Source organism: Notothenia rossii (genome assembly GCF_949606895.1).
Source record: "Notothenia rossii genome assembly, chromosome: 11".
Taxonomy (NCBI): Eukaryota; Metazoa; Chordata; class Actinopteri; order Perciformes; family Nototheniidae; genus Notothenia; species Notothenia rossii.
In genome coordinates, this window is record NC_136910.1 from 27165198 (window position 1) to 27182130 (window position 16933).

The 16933-nt window shown below is 39.7% G+C and overlaps 1 protein-coding gene across 5 annotated transcripts in view; it reads left to right on the forward strand.

Annotated features, from left to right (window-relative positions):
• ryr2a (ryanodine receptor 2a (cardiac)) overlaps positions 1-10425 on the forward strand; it is a 291199-nt gene extending 280774 nt beyond the window's left edge. For all 5 annotated transcript variants that reach the window (XM_079658890.1, XM_079658889.1, XM_079658891.1 and 2 more), the window contains 5 exons: positions 1203-1359; positions 4743-4807; positions 4938-5038; positions 5585-5636; positions 6446-10425. In XM_079658890.1, coding sequence (XP_079515016.1) covers positions 1203-1359; positions 4743-4807; positions 4938-5038; positions 5585-5636; positions 6446-6541 — 471 coding nt within the window. In that variant the 3' untranslated portion in view covers positions 6542-10425. The remainder of the gene's footprint in view (positions 1-1202; positions 1360-4742; positions 4808-4937; positions 5039-5584; positions 5637-6445) is intronic.
• The last annotated feature ends 6508 nt before the right edge of the window (positions 10426-16933 follow it).

The window sequence follows — 16933 nt, forward strand, 5'->3', positions numbered from 1 at the left end:
GGAATGTTGTTTCTGTCTGTAATTCAAAGCCAGTTCACAGTATTTCTTTGGAGTAAGGCCATGGTACCTGTCAGCAGTTTTTTTATCTGGTCTGAAGCCCCTTCTCTCTCCTGTGTGAAGACCCTCTTTCCTCTGCTGTTCCTCTGTACCTCCTGTTTTCACTTCCTTTCCTCCTTCCTTTTTATGTCTCTACGCAGGGTTGACCTGTCAATATTTCTGTCTTTTGCTCTGCATGCATGGAGACATGTCACAGTAGAGACACAATAGTAATATGAACCTGAAGATGAACATAATATGGCATCTTTAAGCTTTCAAGCTTAGGTGGAGTCTGTACTCTGTGCCTTTAATGCGTAGTAAACATTTGTAATATAAATCAAATATGTAGGAGCACATTCAGTGATGGAGGAAGAAACAGGTGGAGACAGAATAAATGTGATGAGGCTGTACCAACCATCTGAATGAAACACTATATAAGGGCTCTATGATGTGTGTGTTCTGAGGGTGGGTGGGGGGGGGGGGGTTTCTGTCGCCCGGACATTTCTGGACACACACACTCTAATCCCTTATAGTCAGTCACCCATAGCATTCCATAGAGCGCTTCTGTTTCCTATTAAGGGGCTGCGGGGGGCGGCTTTACCGGATCTACAGTATGGTGACAGGGGCTTAGTGGGATGGAGGGAAGATGATGAAGGGCCACGGCCCCCGGGCAGCCCCCCTGAGTGTGAATAAATCCCTTACAATAATACATTGAGCAGGATGAGAGGATCTGAGCTGATCTCTTAATCACAGCAGTCTGTTTAACCTGAGCCTGTCTCTGCCCAGTTTACCATTAACACACACTCATTCTCTTTTTTTTCCTATTATTATTGAGTGATAATGGGACACAAACCATTAGTTTTAGCCTTGTGACATTCTGAGCTACTCCACAATAAATACTGGACTTAAAAAAAATACTTAAAAGGCTAGCTGCGCAAAGCTACTGACTATTAGAGATATTATTAATTAGATTTTTTACTGAAACTAAATGAAAAATAATCAGTGGGTTATTTAATATTTAATAGTTCCATCCAGACCTGCAAATAATATTTATATATGTTTTAATATTACTGCAATTATGTGAGAAATAAAAAATAGGGGTGCAGATTTTAATGCAATATTTCATTGTAAAACTCCTGTTTCCCTGTGCGTCTCGCCTCTTGCAGTGCTACATGTTCCACATGTATGTAGGCGTGAGAGCAGGGGGTGGCATCGGAGACCAGATTGAGGACCCAGCAGGAGACGAGTATGAGATATATCGCATCATCTTTGACATCACCTTCTTCTTCTTCGTCATCGTCATCCTGCTGGCCATCATCCAGGGTGAGAGATGCAACACACACACACACACACACACACACACACACACACACACACACACACACACACACACACACACACACACACACACACACACACACACACACACACACACACACACACACATAGAATTCTTATAGTAGTCAGAAATAGATCGAAACCGGAACATAAAAAGGGCAACACATCTGAAACTTATTTCTTATTTCTTTGGTAATTTAACTATAATCAAATCACTAACTTTAAAATACATATAATTAATTGTAATCATTATTTTGGGGCAGACCATTGTATTGTTGCCAATATTTAAAAAATATTTTTTACAAGCATTTAAAAAAAAAAAGATTACACTATGGTTCTTCGTCAGATGCAGTGCCTGACATCACGCTCCCTGCATATTCAATGTATTTCCAATAAATCCAAAATGTATAGTCTTGTTTTGTAGAGGTTGACAAATGTCATATTATATCCACATATTATATGAAAATCTGCGAGCATGACTTTTCAGTATACATATCCAATAATAAAACAGAACTAGCACTATTAGTCCATTTAACAAAACAAAGGGTTGTTGTCCAGAGGCCTGTACTACGAAGCAGGACTTTCGCTTCATGGAAAACTCTGGGTTTCCAGTCCGGTTCTCTTTTTAGCGGGCTAGATCTCCATGGTAACTTATGCTGAGCGGCTAACCTGCCCCGGAGCAGGTTAGGTTGCAGGCTAAGAGCTCAACTCAGTGAAAGCACTGCCTGCTGACCAATCAGAGCTCAGTGTGCGGAGTTTAAAGCGATAAAGTCATATTACAGGAGCAGTGTTAATTTCGTCAACAAAAAGTATGACGAAAAATGTTCGTCAACTACCTTTTTTACATGACTAAGACGAGACGATGACGAGCTAAAAATAGATTCTTGATAACGAAAACTTTGACGAAATGTATATTTAGTTTTCGTTGACGAGACGAGAAGGGACTAAGGTGTTAATGGTGGACTATCGGACATTCAAATTGCAGGGTATTTTCCCCCAATTGTCCATCTTGTCTGTCAAAATGCATCTTATGTTTCTAACTTGCAATATCATTATTTCTGCTCTCTTCACTCCAGAAGAGCGATCTCCCTGTGTCTCTGGCCGTTTCTCAATCGCGAGGATACTGGCTTGGTAGTCGCATACTTCCAAGTCACTTCCAAGTCACTTCCTTCAGAAACAAAGCAAGTATAGTATACTGCCAAGCCACGGCTTCGGAAAACAAAGAAGAATGGAACAGGCTAACAAGGGTGCCACTCTCTCTAACGGTTTCAACATAAACTGTACCGAAAATAAATACCTCGATGTCTATCTAATTATGAACTTGCTTTACTTTCACGGAACACATTTTTGGTGATAACAAATGTAACAAAGTAACATATTTACCAACACATGTTCTACGCCACTACATACTTACATTTAAATGTGTGCTGTGCTGCGTCGGTTCAGCCATTCTCCGCAAGGGTTTTTGGTCCGTGCGCAAAGCATTTTGGGGATTTGAAGGACGTGAAGTCTACCCATGTGCAGACTCGAAATTACCCCCAAATCGAGGACGTGGCCTCGGTGGAATTCCAAGTGCTGGAGATTGGAACAGTCCTTCGGCGGCACTCGATTACGTAGTATCCTTGAAATATTGGTTTGGAAGCCAGTTTCCTCGCGATTGAGTAACGGCCTCTCTGTGTGCGGGCCCGGGGGGGCGGGGCCTAACAGACACGCTGCAGCGGCACACAGAGATCTGCCGGGGACGGAGCGTTCAGAAGGGACACATGCTATAGTCCTTCAAGTTTGAAGGACTTTGTATACTGCAGGGTAGCTTGTGAATTTACTCCAGGTGGAACTAAAGTCTGATTCAACACTTGATTAGATTTCACATCATTCATCCACATCTGTAAAGTAACTAAAGCTAGCCTATTAAATGCATGTTGTGGAGTAGAAGTACACAATAGCAACACATTTAAATACTCCAGTAAAGTACAAGTACCTCAACATTTTACTCAAGTACAGTATAATATTTTAAAATAATTATATATATTTCATTTATTTCACATTTAAATAAAGCAATTCATTTGGTTAAAAATTAATACAAAATGTTAGTTTTTCCCTTTAAAAAAATAACAAAAAGTAAATACAAGAATACCATTAAAGTACCGGATCGATAAGCAGTATCGATAAGACTAGTAGTACCGTAGGAAACCTTAACGATACCCATCCCTAGATATTACACAAGTAAAGTGTTAAGAGAGTGAAATGTTGCTTTACGAATTTCAACACTTGATACTGTCACATTGATTCCAATTTCAGATACCTGTATTTGCCTCACTGAATTGGTTTAAAGAGAGAAAACATTTTGACTTAAAAGTAATTTTTCATCGACTAAAAGTAGACTAAAACGTTTTGAGTTTTCGTCGACTAAAACTAGACTAAAACTATGAAGGATAGAAATGACTAAAATGTGACTAAAACTAATAACCATTTTCATCTAAAGACTAAGACTAAATCAAAAACAGCTCCCAAAATTAACACTGTACAGGAGAAAGAAAATACAGAAAAGCTGCCGTTGCAGGAAAGACGGCCGGCAAAAATCACCAACTGTGTGAACGTGAACATTAATAGAATATCACCTCCCATCTTCAGAGCAATCTGACTATTATAACATTAGCGTTAAGAAAGCTTACTTAAATATCTGCCACAACATAAGTAACCGGATCAGAGTAACATTAAGTACAGTCCGCGGCATATCACATCATAATGTATCATATATTTCCTTATCTGAGTCAGCTGAGCCGTATCTGGCCATGCAACACTCACAGTGTCACATACTGTATGCTGAAGTATTATTTTAAGCAACACATTAAGTTGACGAAACACTCGAGACAAATGTAATTAAAGTCAGATCGTTTCTTAGACGGGGCAGTGATATCATAAACCTGTTAATGTACACATTCAAACACTTTTTCTGTTACCAGCTGTATTCACCTTGCAGGTACAGCTATGTGGCTTTGATCCTGGATAAAGTGTTTAAGTCATGGATGTTTAAAGTTTAACTTCTTCACATTTGTCTAATATTATAGTTAACTTTTCATTCAGGAAGTATGACGCGCTGCACTGTCAGTATGCTTCTCCATGTTTGTGATTGGTCGAATGCTCCAAATACCACCCCTTTCATGTGAACGCGCACCTAACTAGATAGGACACGGCTGGCTTGAGCGATCCACTTGATAACCAGCGTCGTAGTACAGTTTAGCGAGAGCGCGTATGTTTTGGATTAGGCCAACCGGCTAACTCAAACATATCCAGGTTAGGTTGAACCAGCTTCGTAGTACAGGCCTCTGGTAACTAACGTGTACACGGTCTTTGTTCTGATCCTCTAGGGTTGATCATCGATGCTTTTGGTGAGCTGAGGGACCAGCAGGAACAAGTGAAAGAAGACATGGAGGTGAAAAGACACACTTACTTACTCTTTACATTTGAAATCAGTGCAGTATAAAGGAGGTCACAACTAAAGAGTGGCATGTAAACGTTTTTATTAATGATAATCACCTAACTCTTCAATGTTTCTCTTCCAGACCAAATGTTTTATCTGTGGGATAGGTAATGACTACTTTGACACAGTGCCACATGGCTTTGAAACGCACACGCTACAGGAGCACAACCTAGCCAACTACCTGTGAGTACATCTGGACTGTGTGTGTGTGCGTGTGCGTGTGCGTGTTCGTGTGTGTGTGTGCCTATAACATCATTATAGCTGCCTTATGGATCACCCCTGATTGGAAGACTAAACAAATGCTGGGTTTCCATTGGTCCCTGCTTCAATTGTATTTAACATTTTAAAGTGATGACACATACATGCTTTTTCATAGCATAACATGCAAACCCAGCCTCTGTCCACTTACTACTTACTACCTTATCTTCCCCATATGTTAGATTTTTGGATCCTATGTTTCTTGTGTGTTTTTGCATGTGAGGAATAATATTGTCAGTGAATATGTTTTTCTAATGTTTGTTTGTGTGTGTGTGTGTGTGTGTGTGTGTGTGTGTGTGTGTGTGTGTGTGTGTGTGTGTGTGTGTGTGTGTGTGTGTGTGTGTGTGTGTGTGTGTGTGTGTGTGTGTGTGTGTGTGTGTGTGTGTGTGTGTGTGTGTGTGTGTGTGTGTGTGTGTGTGTGTGTGTGTGTGTGTGTGTGTGTGTGTGTGTGTGTGTGTGTGTGTGTTTCAGATTCTTTGTGATGTATCTCATCAACAAAGATGAAACAGAGCACACAGGCCAGGTAAAGCAGCTCCTTCTCCACTGCTCTCAGTGAACACACATTACTGTGATGTGATGTGGTTAGTAAAGCTCAGCTCCAAACTGAACTATGCTGGTATGGATCGGTGTTGCCATGTGGTACACACAAAACATTTTCCACAGTTAGCTTGAAGCATACTGAGGACCTTTAATGGCTCAGTGTTTGAAGCTCACTCTGCTTTACTAACCTCAGCAGCTGACATGATGTATAATGGTACTCTTTCCCAGGGCTGGAAAGTAACTAAAGTCATTTACTCAAGTATTGTACTTAAGTAAAATACAAATAGGTCAAAAGATTTATGTTTAATGCTACTTTATACTTCTACTCCACTACACATAGTTACTAGTTACTTTGTACAAATAAAAACACATTATATGAGACATGATATACTGATGGTGTAATGCAGTACTGTGCTACTGATGTACGCTGGTCCACTGGACCAACTACAGCACTAAAATGCCCTTATGTGTAAAAACAGGAAAATAAAAAAAACATAACAATATAATAATTTGAAAAAATCCATTCTGCAACATTTTTGTTTTTACTTGTAATACTTTAGTTACATTTATCTGTTAATACTATATTCATTCTGAAATAGGTCATTCTATTTGTACTTTAAGTACATTTTGATGCTCTGTACATTTACTTAAGTAACATTCTGAAATAAGGACTTATTACTTGTAATGGGGTATTTTAAGACCATAGTATTTGTACTTTAACTCAAGTTAAGTATCTGAGTACTTCCTCCAACACTATTCTTTCTGACCTCCTCCCATGTGTGTGTCCTGAAGGAGTCTTACGTATGGAAGATGTACCAGGAGCGCTGCTGGGAGTTTTTCCCTGCTGGAGACTGTTTCCGGAAGCAGTACGAGGATCAGCTGAACTGACCTGCTGCTCAGACTCTTCCTTCAGACTGTAACCTCTGAAGGCCTTCGCCTCCTCAAACCTTTCTTACTGCGCTCCACGGAGCCCCTGTTCTACTGACAAAGGGTTCTACTCTGACATTCTGATAGGACCTACTCTACAGGACCCCCCCAAGCCTTTCTCACAGCTCTTCCTCATCCAGACACTCAACTCGCCATCTCTGCCCCAACACCCAGCACACTTTTTTTGGAATGCTTTGAACTCTGACGTTGTACATAGAAAATATTAGAGTATATGCTGTACAGAATGTGACTGGTAGCACGTCAAGGATTATGGCTTGATCTTGTTCTACATTCACAGTGTCAAGCAAAAAATACTAAGGAATAAGGAGCATGGGTAAAAGGAAGGACCAAGGGACAGAGGAGAGTGGGGGACGATTGTTCCTGAAGGACAATTATTGACACATAGAGAGCAGGCATTAGTATGACGAAGTTTATCACTAATGTGTAAAATGCACGTTGCATGTAGGGACAGGGGGTGGACGTTAAAAAAGGAACACCTGTACAACCCTGCTGTAATCCAACACAACAGCTCTGCAATAATCACAACTTTGAGGAGAGTGTGTGTCCACCTTATTCTTAGAGGTGAGTGCTTTGATTCAACTCTGAAGTGTTTTTAGTTTGTGCTACATGTCAGGTAGGGAGAATAAGGTCTGGAATCCAAACACCATCAAACTCAAAGTCAAAGTCTCCACAATGACTGCACAGTGGAATCTACACCTCCGTCAGCACCCCCCGCACATCCTGGTCCTCCTGTACTGGATTTAAGTAAAGTAAAGAAGCGCCCCTCCACTCAGTGTTTACATCGCAAGCTACGTAATCAACAGTCCATTTGAAACTCAGCAACAAGTCACAATCCTCAGCAGCAAGTCACAATCCTCCTCAGCAGCAAGTCACAATCCTCCTCAGCAACAAGTCACAATCCTCCTCAGCAACAAGTCACAATCCTCCTCAGCAACAAGTCTCAATCCTCCTCAGCAACAAGTCACAATCCTCCTCAGCAACAAGTCTCAATCCTCCTCAGCAACAAGTCACAATCCTCCTCAGCAACAAGTCTCAATCCTCCTCAGCAACAAGTCACAATCCTCCTCAGCAACAAGTCTCAATCCTCCTCAGCAACAAGTCACAATCCTCCTCAGCAACAAGTCACAATCCTCCTCAGCAACAAGTCTCAATCCTCCTCAGCAACAAGTCACAATCCTCCTCAGCAACAAGTCTCAATCCTCCTCAGCAGCAAGTCACAATCCTCCTCAGCAGCAAGTCACAATCCTCCTCAGCAGCAAGTCACAATCCTCCTCAGCAGCAAGTCTCAATCCTCCTCAGCAACAAGTCTCAATCCTCCTCAGCAACAAGTCACAATCCTCCTCAGCAGCAAGTCACAATCCTCCTCAGCAGCAAGTCACAATCCTCCTCAGCAGCAAGTCACAATCCTCCTCAGCAGCAAGTCACAATCCTCCTCAGCAGCAAGTCTCAATCCTCCTCAGCAACAAGTCTCAATCCTCCTCAGCAGCAAGTCACAATCCTCCTCAGCAGCAAGTCACAATCCTCCTCAGCAACAAGTCTCAATCCTCCTCAGCAACAAGTCACAATCCTCCTCAGCAGCAAGTCTCAATCCTCCTCAGCAACAAGTCACAATCCTCCTCAGCAGCAAGTCACAATCCTCCTCAGCAGCAAGTCACAATCCTCCTCAGCAGCAAGTCACAATCCTCCTCAGCAACAAGTCTCAATCCTCCTCAGCAACAAGTCTCAATCCTCCTCAGCAACAAGTCTCAATCCTCCCAAAACAAGTCTCAATCCTCCTCAGCAAGTTATCTGCATCTTTTTTTAAAGATCACAGAAATAAATCAATGTCACCAAATCTGAGCTTGCAAAAGTAGATGTTTGCCTTGGTATAAGCCTGGACTTAGAAAGTGTGTCCGTCCAACCATTATCACACCTGACACCCCCACAAGCCTTTGGTGTCACTGCTGGTCAAGGCTCAACAGCTGATACATGTTCAGCATGTGTTCTGTTTGTTATTGATCACAAAGCCTCTGCGTGTGACCAGAGGCGCCTCTTTTTCAATCTATTCTACATAATTAGGGCTCGCTCCGTACATTTAGTAATCAAATTATGTTTAGGTTTTATAAAAAGCAATAACAAAGCAGCAGTGGGGGGGGGGGGGGGGGGGGAGTTATGCGAGTTATGCAAGCTCCAGGAGACAGAGGAATGTCAAAGAGCTTCAAGGAAGTGATTGTAAAGACTGCGGAGTCCACATGGTGTTCATGGGGAGTGGACTCACTGCAAACGGGAAATGATTCAACCTCTCAAAGATTCAACTCAGCATTCACATGTATATAGGCTTCCATACAAGGTGCACCTGCTCTCACACACACACACACGCACACACACACACACACACACACACACACACACACACACACACACACACACACACACACACACACACACACACACACACACACACACACACACACACACACACACACACACACAATGGTGGCCATCAGGAGCAATCTGGTATCTTGCCCAAGGAAGCTTCAACATGTTTACATGGGATCTAACAACACATTCAGATCATGTAATGCAGTGCAAAGAGAGGTGTTACAATTGAAACATTTAAATCCTGTTTTATTATACCAGTCTGTCAGATGACATTTTAATAGTCATGCAAAGTTCTGGATTTTAGAGACACTCACAGTTGCCAGTTAATCAGCTATAGCTAGCTAAATGAAGGCGTTTAATCAGCTCGTACAAAACACTTTTTGTTAAAGAGTTTTAGAGGTGTTGATTCAACTGTATCATTTTGGAGACAGACGTTTCTGTTGCTGCTTTTGGTGTTTGTAATATTTAATGACTGCGAATAATGAATATAAATGAGTATGATTAAATATTAGAAGCACCTCTAACTGAGTTACAATACGTGTTTGGTTTGCCGGGGAACAGTTTACATTATTTGTGATGCTGCCATTACGACCACTTTACAGATGGACTCATCCTCAAGGCTTGGTTTTGTTTTATTGCAGACACACAAACTGTATACATCCTGTCACGAGCAATATAGGAATCAACATGGAGACATAATCCTCATACAGGAACACGTGTTGGATTTTATGCTTTTTTTTCAACTTTGTATTTTAATTGTTCCACCCCTCGATGCAAATCAGCAAAGATTACGGATAGAGTTTAAGTAGAAGCTTCCATGAGAAACATTTCATTACTACAACATGTAACCCTATAGGAGTTGGGTGTGCCATGAATGATATGATTATAATGATCCTTTCTATTGATGTTCACTGAAGCATTCCTCTGATTGGCAGTGTGTTAATTGAACGAATGCTGTCCTGGAAACATTTGAAATCAGAATGGTTTGTGGGATTTGTTCGTTTTTGTGGTGATGATCTTATGCAATAAAGCAAAGAGAGTTACTCTTTTTGTTTAGACATTCTCCAAGAATATCTCAGAAAAAATGCCATTGCATGTCTATTATGCGGGTTTGATAAAAAAAAGTATTACATAGAAACTAAATCTATGTCACCCATAAATTGTTTAATATATATAATATATTATTTAAGATGAATTAAGATGTTGGTATTATTGTATTTAAGTGTTGTGGGCTTCATTGTAACTCTTCTAGTCCTTTACCACAAGTGCATCCCAAAAAGGAAGGGGCTCCTGCTTTCTGTTGATCTCTGAGAGGAAGCTTTAGTATGCTTTCATTCAGGCTCAAGCAATAGCCCCAGTGAGTGTACGGGGAGACTGACCATTGTACATTGCAAACAAAGGCAAAACAAATAAAGCTTGCTTAACTTTGTCTCAATTTAAAATAAAATTATTTATTCATTTTTTATCTATGTATTTTATTTGCGAAACAAACAATGTTGTGGAGATAAACCTGAAGTTGACCACTTAATGTTAAAGGTGCAATATATAAACATTACAATGTGTCTCTTTCCACATAACCATGTCATGCTGCCTGACACTCATCCTCCTTCAGATCTATCCCACGGTCGGTGGTCCTACTTTGTAAACCTTGTTAAATGTTACATTTCCCCAGGCTACGCATCATCTCTACACTTGGTTAAAAGTCACAAATTAGGATCATGTTTCTATAATTGCTAAACTATACATTTTGAAAACTCAGCATTATTATTATAACGTGAAATTAGTCCATGGACAGAGCCAGCTCTGTGATTGGCTGCCTACTCATTCAGACCCAAGCAACAGCCAATCACAGAGCTCTGCCTGACCTGTCACAATACAACTTTGCTAAGGGCATTTTTACATCAGAATGGATATAATTCCATGTTGTATTCATTATTAAAAGCAGTTTAAAACGGTGTTATTTAAATGTAAGATATTTTGGTTGTATTTATTAATAATATTTATTTCATAATGACTGATTAAATATTGAACATATTGGCTCTATAATAAGTGATCTACAGTATGATGCAGTGAGCGACATACAGTAAGCTAGCTCATGTTTTTGCTGTGACAAATGTCGGCTCACCACAGCTTATTATGTCCTAATAAGAGCACTGTGAAAACATGAATGGATCTGATCTGCTGGAGAGCCATCTCTACTGATCGCACCTTTAAAGATGTGTGAGGATGCATGAGTGCTATTGTTTAGCACCGATGACTCTGAACAGTGTTACACTTGTAACAGACATGTGTGTATATACATCAAGTATATAGCATTGCGTTCATTATGCCATACTGATGTCATGCCTATACTTTTAGTTTTTATTTTCATTGCAATGCAACATCAGAGAGTATGCCATTTCTGATTGGTATTTTGCTAATGTAAAAATAAACATTTTCCATATCGACCACAGAGGGTTTACTGAGGAGCAGGCTGATGCTGCTTCTCGGAGATACGTGTATAAAGAGGGACTGAGTCTGAGTTATGAATGGATTTGCATGTTTTTAAAAAATAAAGCTTTATTTACACATGAACACGGTGACAGGCTACAGCTTGATCGACTCTTGACATATCTGACAATGTTTCAACAAATTATAAATAAAATAAAAGCTGGTCTTTAAGGCAGGCTGTCATTTTAAGCTTTACTTAACACGTCACACAATGTTTAAAGGTGGATGAATAATCATTACTATCAAAATCTAGGTACAAATTAGATTTTTTTTAATGTTTGCAAAACAATCACTACAGTTTACCCTTTTGTGGTCACACAGGCACATCTACTCATACAATAATCATTATTGCCAATAAAAGGTTTAAAATAAATTTGTGATGAGACAGCATGGTGAACTGAGGTTGGGCTGTAGACTGTATATGGGTTAGGCTCAATGGAAAGATGATCAATTAGAGGGGGGTCTGCTCTAGCCGTCCCTAACTCCGCCCAACTTCTTAGAAGTAATGTGCGAGGAGGTGAAGGGTCAGAGGAGGCGGGCCCTGCATATGGCAAGCCATTTGAGTATTTATTCCATATCCTTAATATCAGACGGCAGCTGCCTACACTAGTTGGCACTCTGCTTTACTAGTTAAATAAAACATTATGCTAGTCACTCTTTTTCAGCAAAGTTGGTCATTCCTAGCATTCGGTGCCGTTTCAGCTAGGTTAATCAAAAATCAAAAACATCATTTTCCAAGTTTTTTAAAATGTTATCTGAATGATGGCTTGTTAAAGTATCAGAAAAATATTTTGGTCAAGCTCAGGATATTATGTTTAAACATTTCTTTTTTAACATCCCCAGTTACTGTGTGTCCACCCTGTTAATGTGAAAAATAGTAACAGGGTGGACGGTAAGAGGGTGGACATTGTATGCTAAACTTGGCTATTGCTACATGTGTGATGATAATCAGCTAGCACTTGGTGACAACAGAAACATATACAGTATTTGATAGTTATATTCACCATATTTTCTAAATGTAAAACAAATGATCAGTTTCCACTAAAAGTGAGCATATGGGTGGACATGTTATGCTTTACCCCAACAGTTAAGTTATTTAAAAAACATTTTAAAAAAACGTTGAAGGAAGAATGCATACACTCTCGCTCTTGAAGATGATTTTCCCACTCAAAATGTATCCTTCTTCTTGAGTCATGGACTCAAATCATTGACTTGAGTCAACTATAATAGTAAAGGGGCGTGTCCAGAGGGATTCAAATCAGAGTAACAGGGGGGACATTCAAACAGGGGACACACACTTTTTTTAAACTTTAATCAATACAATTTTTTATATCTGTTACAGAAGTTGAGCAAACATGATTTGGGACACAGCAATTTGGCCTACTTGTGCTAAAATCAGAGTAATTATTTAGAATTGTATGATAAAAATAAGCATTAGACCTTTTAAATACAAAATATATGATATAATGTGTTGGGACCTAAATGGCACCGAATGCTTTTGTCCAACTAGTTACCACATAAGCCTTATTAGTGACGCCAGGAGCAACACTAGTGGCACCAAATTCCCAACTTGTACGTTTTTTGATTGACTAGCGGCCCTCTGACCGTACTAGTGACACTAAAAGTCTTAAAAGTTAACTAGTGCGCTGCAAAAGCTCTGACATGTTAACTAGTTACAAAAGAGAAGCAGAACTAGTTAACTAGTGGCATACATTTTTCTGCACTAATTAACTAGTAGCACCCAGAATCACTCACTATTTAACTAGTAAAGGCAAAAGGTTCACTATACTAGATGACGTCTCGTTTGACCTTACTAGTTAACTATTGGGGCTCAAAATGTCTACACATTAACTGGTGAACCCTTTGCCCTTTACTAGTTAACTAGTGAGATACATTGAAATTCAACTAGTGAACTAGTGAGGCTTAAAATGTTCAGCATTAGTACTGGTGGATCCCAAATGTGTTTTCCTGTTCGCTGATTGGATGTTTTAGCCGCAATGCACGTTGGGATATGGTCTTAATGCGATATGATTTCCAGAAAAAAAAATGAGTTTAGGATGGCCGAAGACACTACACTACCCATAATCCCCAGCTATCGTTTGGGACTACAGTCCCGTTGACAAACCCCGTGATTAATCTTCAAACTCTGGGATTGGATGTCGGAGTGGCAGTGCGACAAGGTTACGCCGAGCGTCAAGCTCTTTGAAATGGAACGACACCACGGCAGACTATTCAAATCTGGACTCGAACGCCCCCCCAGAAGTACACATGCTGGCTATTGTGTTTCGCAACATGTTCTCTATGGCACGTCTCTACTGGGAATTTTTTCCCAAAAGTAGAAGTTGACAGTATTAAACTGTGTACAGCCCTGGAGGCAGGGCCGGCCCTGCGCGGAAAGATATGGACACAAGATGTGTGCAAATGTATTTGATGTGTGTATGTATTTATTTTATTTTTTTCTTAATATTGAAGTTAAAAGCATCAATCTGGATCCAAAATCGGGAAATTGTGTTGTTATGAAAAAAAAATTCTCCCCAATTTTTGGCGTACCCGATGGGTTGATGCGCCCCTAGCATTCACCTATACTGCCTATGCCGTGGGCTGGCCCTGCCATGGAGGTTTAGGCGATAGGAAACAAATTGGTGTGTACACATTTAAAACATATAATTACTAAATGGGTGAAAATTGCTTGTATCCATAAGCATTAATATATTACATTACATTACATTACATTGCATTTAGCTGACGCTTTTATCCAAAGCGACTTACAATAGGTACATTTGACCGGGAAGATATATATACCCATATGACAGCTCATTGTTACTTTGTAATTCTACTCCACTACAATTCAGATGTTAACCTGGTATTTTTACTCCACTACATTTATTTTAGTTACTTTACAGATTCTGATTAATGATAAATGAAATATAAACAACCCTTAAAGCAGACTTTAGTTACACCTGAGTAAAATTCAGGGAAAGGGGATTGTCAAGTGCAACAATCAGGAGAGATATTTGATATTTGGTGCTTGAGAAGACTAAACATTTATCTGCAGATCTCTATAAAGTATATTCGTTACTCGTTATTCTCTACTAATAGTTAATTAAAAACTGTATATAATTGCTGTTTTGCACATCTCTTTCAAGATTTCAAGATTTCATTTCAAGGTGTATTGACATATCATATACACAACTACGGTGTAGTTATGCAATGAATGAACAACTTGGGTCACAGGTTCCTCAACAGTGCATTACAAGACATCTATTAGACCCTCCAGAAAAACGCAGAATTTACCGCATAATCAGCAAAATGGCGCAGATTTTTAAAAGGCCGCATATTTATCAAAAGGCCGCATAATCCCCGCATTTTTCCACACAAAGTTGAGAAGAAAAAAAGTTAACTCGTCCTGAAGTATTATTTGAATTATTTGAAGTATTAAAGTAACGTGTTATGGCAGGAAAGTTAAATCTGGTATATTCATTTTAATGTCACTTTATATATATTCATGTGTGTTAAATTTGAAGGGACAAAGTATATTTTCCCTCCCCAATATATTGAGGTGAAGTCTTTGTGTTTAGAAAGGGATGTGAGCAGGGGACATCCTTGTTTGGGGATAGCTCCAAAACTCTGGAATGTTTCCCTCATAAAAGAAGAGGGTGCGTTACACATGCTTAGGGCAAATGTGTGTGTTTTCAATGCAGTAAATATATGTGCTGCGTGATTACTGTTCAACTATACCTCTGTTTTTATTCTTTCATGTGTGGGTACTAAATGGCTACAAACATTGTGGAGAAATTAGCTTAAACATGTTTTATTACTCTATATGAAATGGAAGCAGCTTTTATGACAGGGACGAGAGAGCTGGGGGAGGGGACATTCTTCTTAAGATTTTCAGCATGTCAATTATCAGGGAAATCTACTTGTTTTAAATAGATGTGTGTGGTTAATTACTTTGTATTAATAATAACAGTATGTGTAAAGGAAGCTGGAAATATGCAATGTGAAACCTTTTATTTGAAGTAAAGATGTGAACAATAGCTCAAATGGCTGGAAAGGCTGCTGGACAAATGAGTGTGTTCTCTATATTGGGCCTGTGTGAAGTTTGACTATTTGAAAAGCATCTCTAATACTGCTTAAGAGCATAGGTAATGTGTTCCTCGTTATTATTGATATGAAAGTAATTTACATTTATTACGTATATTTAGCCAACTATAACAACTATATCTTAAAACATACTTTTAACTTGTGTGTGGTAACCTGAGGGGGGGAAGATGGACACAGGGACAAAGAGCCATAAAGGGGATGTGTGTGTGCTGGCTGCAAGATGTGAAATAAGATAAGGAAACTTGTTGTTTAGAGCAGGTTCGTTCCAGACACCAAAAGGTGTCTGGTTTTCGTCAAACTGAAAGAGACTTTTTGTTTCCGGGTTTCTTCTGCTGTGTCGCGCTGATTGGGTACGACAGGCCATGTGTTGGTCTCTCCCAATAAGATGACCTCTGAAGCATTCACACACCTCCTCCTGTGTTTTAGTATGAAAGCCTGTGTTTTCCTTTGGTTCGGGCTCTTGTTTTTGACTGGCCGTTCCTGAGACGTGTCTCACACGGTGGTAGAACCTGAGCCCGGAGTACTCTGCAGAGTGCCTCCTGATTAGGTGAAGTATTTGTATGTTTTTGCCATTAAAGCAGATTATTGTTTAACCCTTATCCTGGCTGCTTTGAATTTTTCCTTCTTTTGAGAACCCGCTCATATGAGAACGGCGCGGAACAGAGATTATGCCCCAACAAATGGTGACCCCGACGTGATGACGTCATGACGTGGTGAGGTCATGAGTAGGGTTTTTGAGAGGAAAATCAGCAGCCAGCGGACGAGTGGTCCGGAGAAGAGGCCTAGAATAATCTCTGACAACTAAAACGAGGATCCTACAATTGAAAGGTGAGTAGAGAGTCTTCAAGAGATTTTTATTCATGTGTGAATAAAGTAGTGATCTCATTTGTTACAATATTGATTTCACCATTGTGGCATAGTTATTACCATTGGAGGGCTTTAGGATGGAAACTGTTTTTAATCATTGATAGAGTAAAGGGTGATGGTTGCATGTTCGGACACCCAAGGTTCCACACACTGCTAAAGAGTTTAACATTGTTTTTAAGTAGACCAGAATTGAAGATACATGAGTATAATGAGCTATGAAATGCAGAGCTACACAGATCCTAGTAATGTTTTGACTTAAGATAATAGTTATGTACACAAGTTTCTGAATTAGATTTATTAGACATTTTAATACTACTTAGGTGTAAATAAATTGCAGTAGTAGTAGTACTATTATGAAGTGAGTTTTGTACCAAGTTGCAGGAAATGTGGGAAGCAGCCGTCCCGATGACAAGGTAGAGATATCTGACTTAAAGTGGTAATCGTGAATTGATAAATGATGGCACTCCATATATGATTGATTTTTGTAGACAGAGGATACTGGCCTATGCT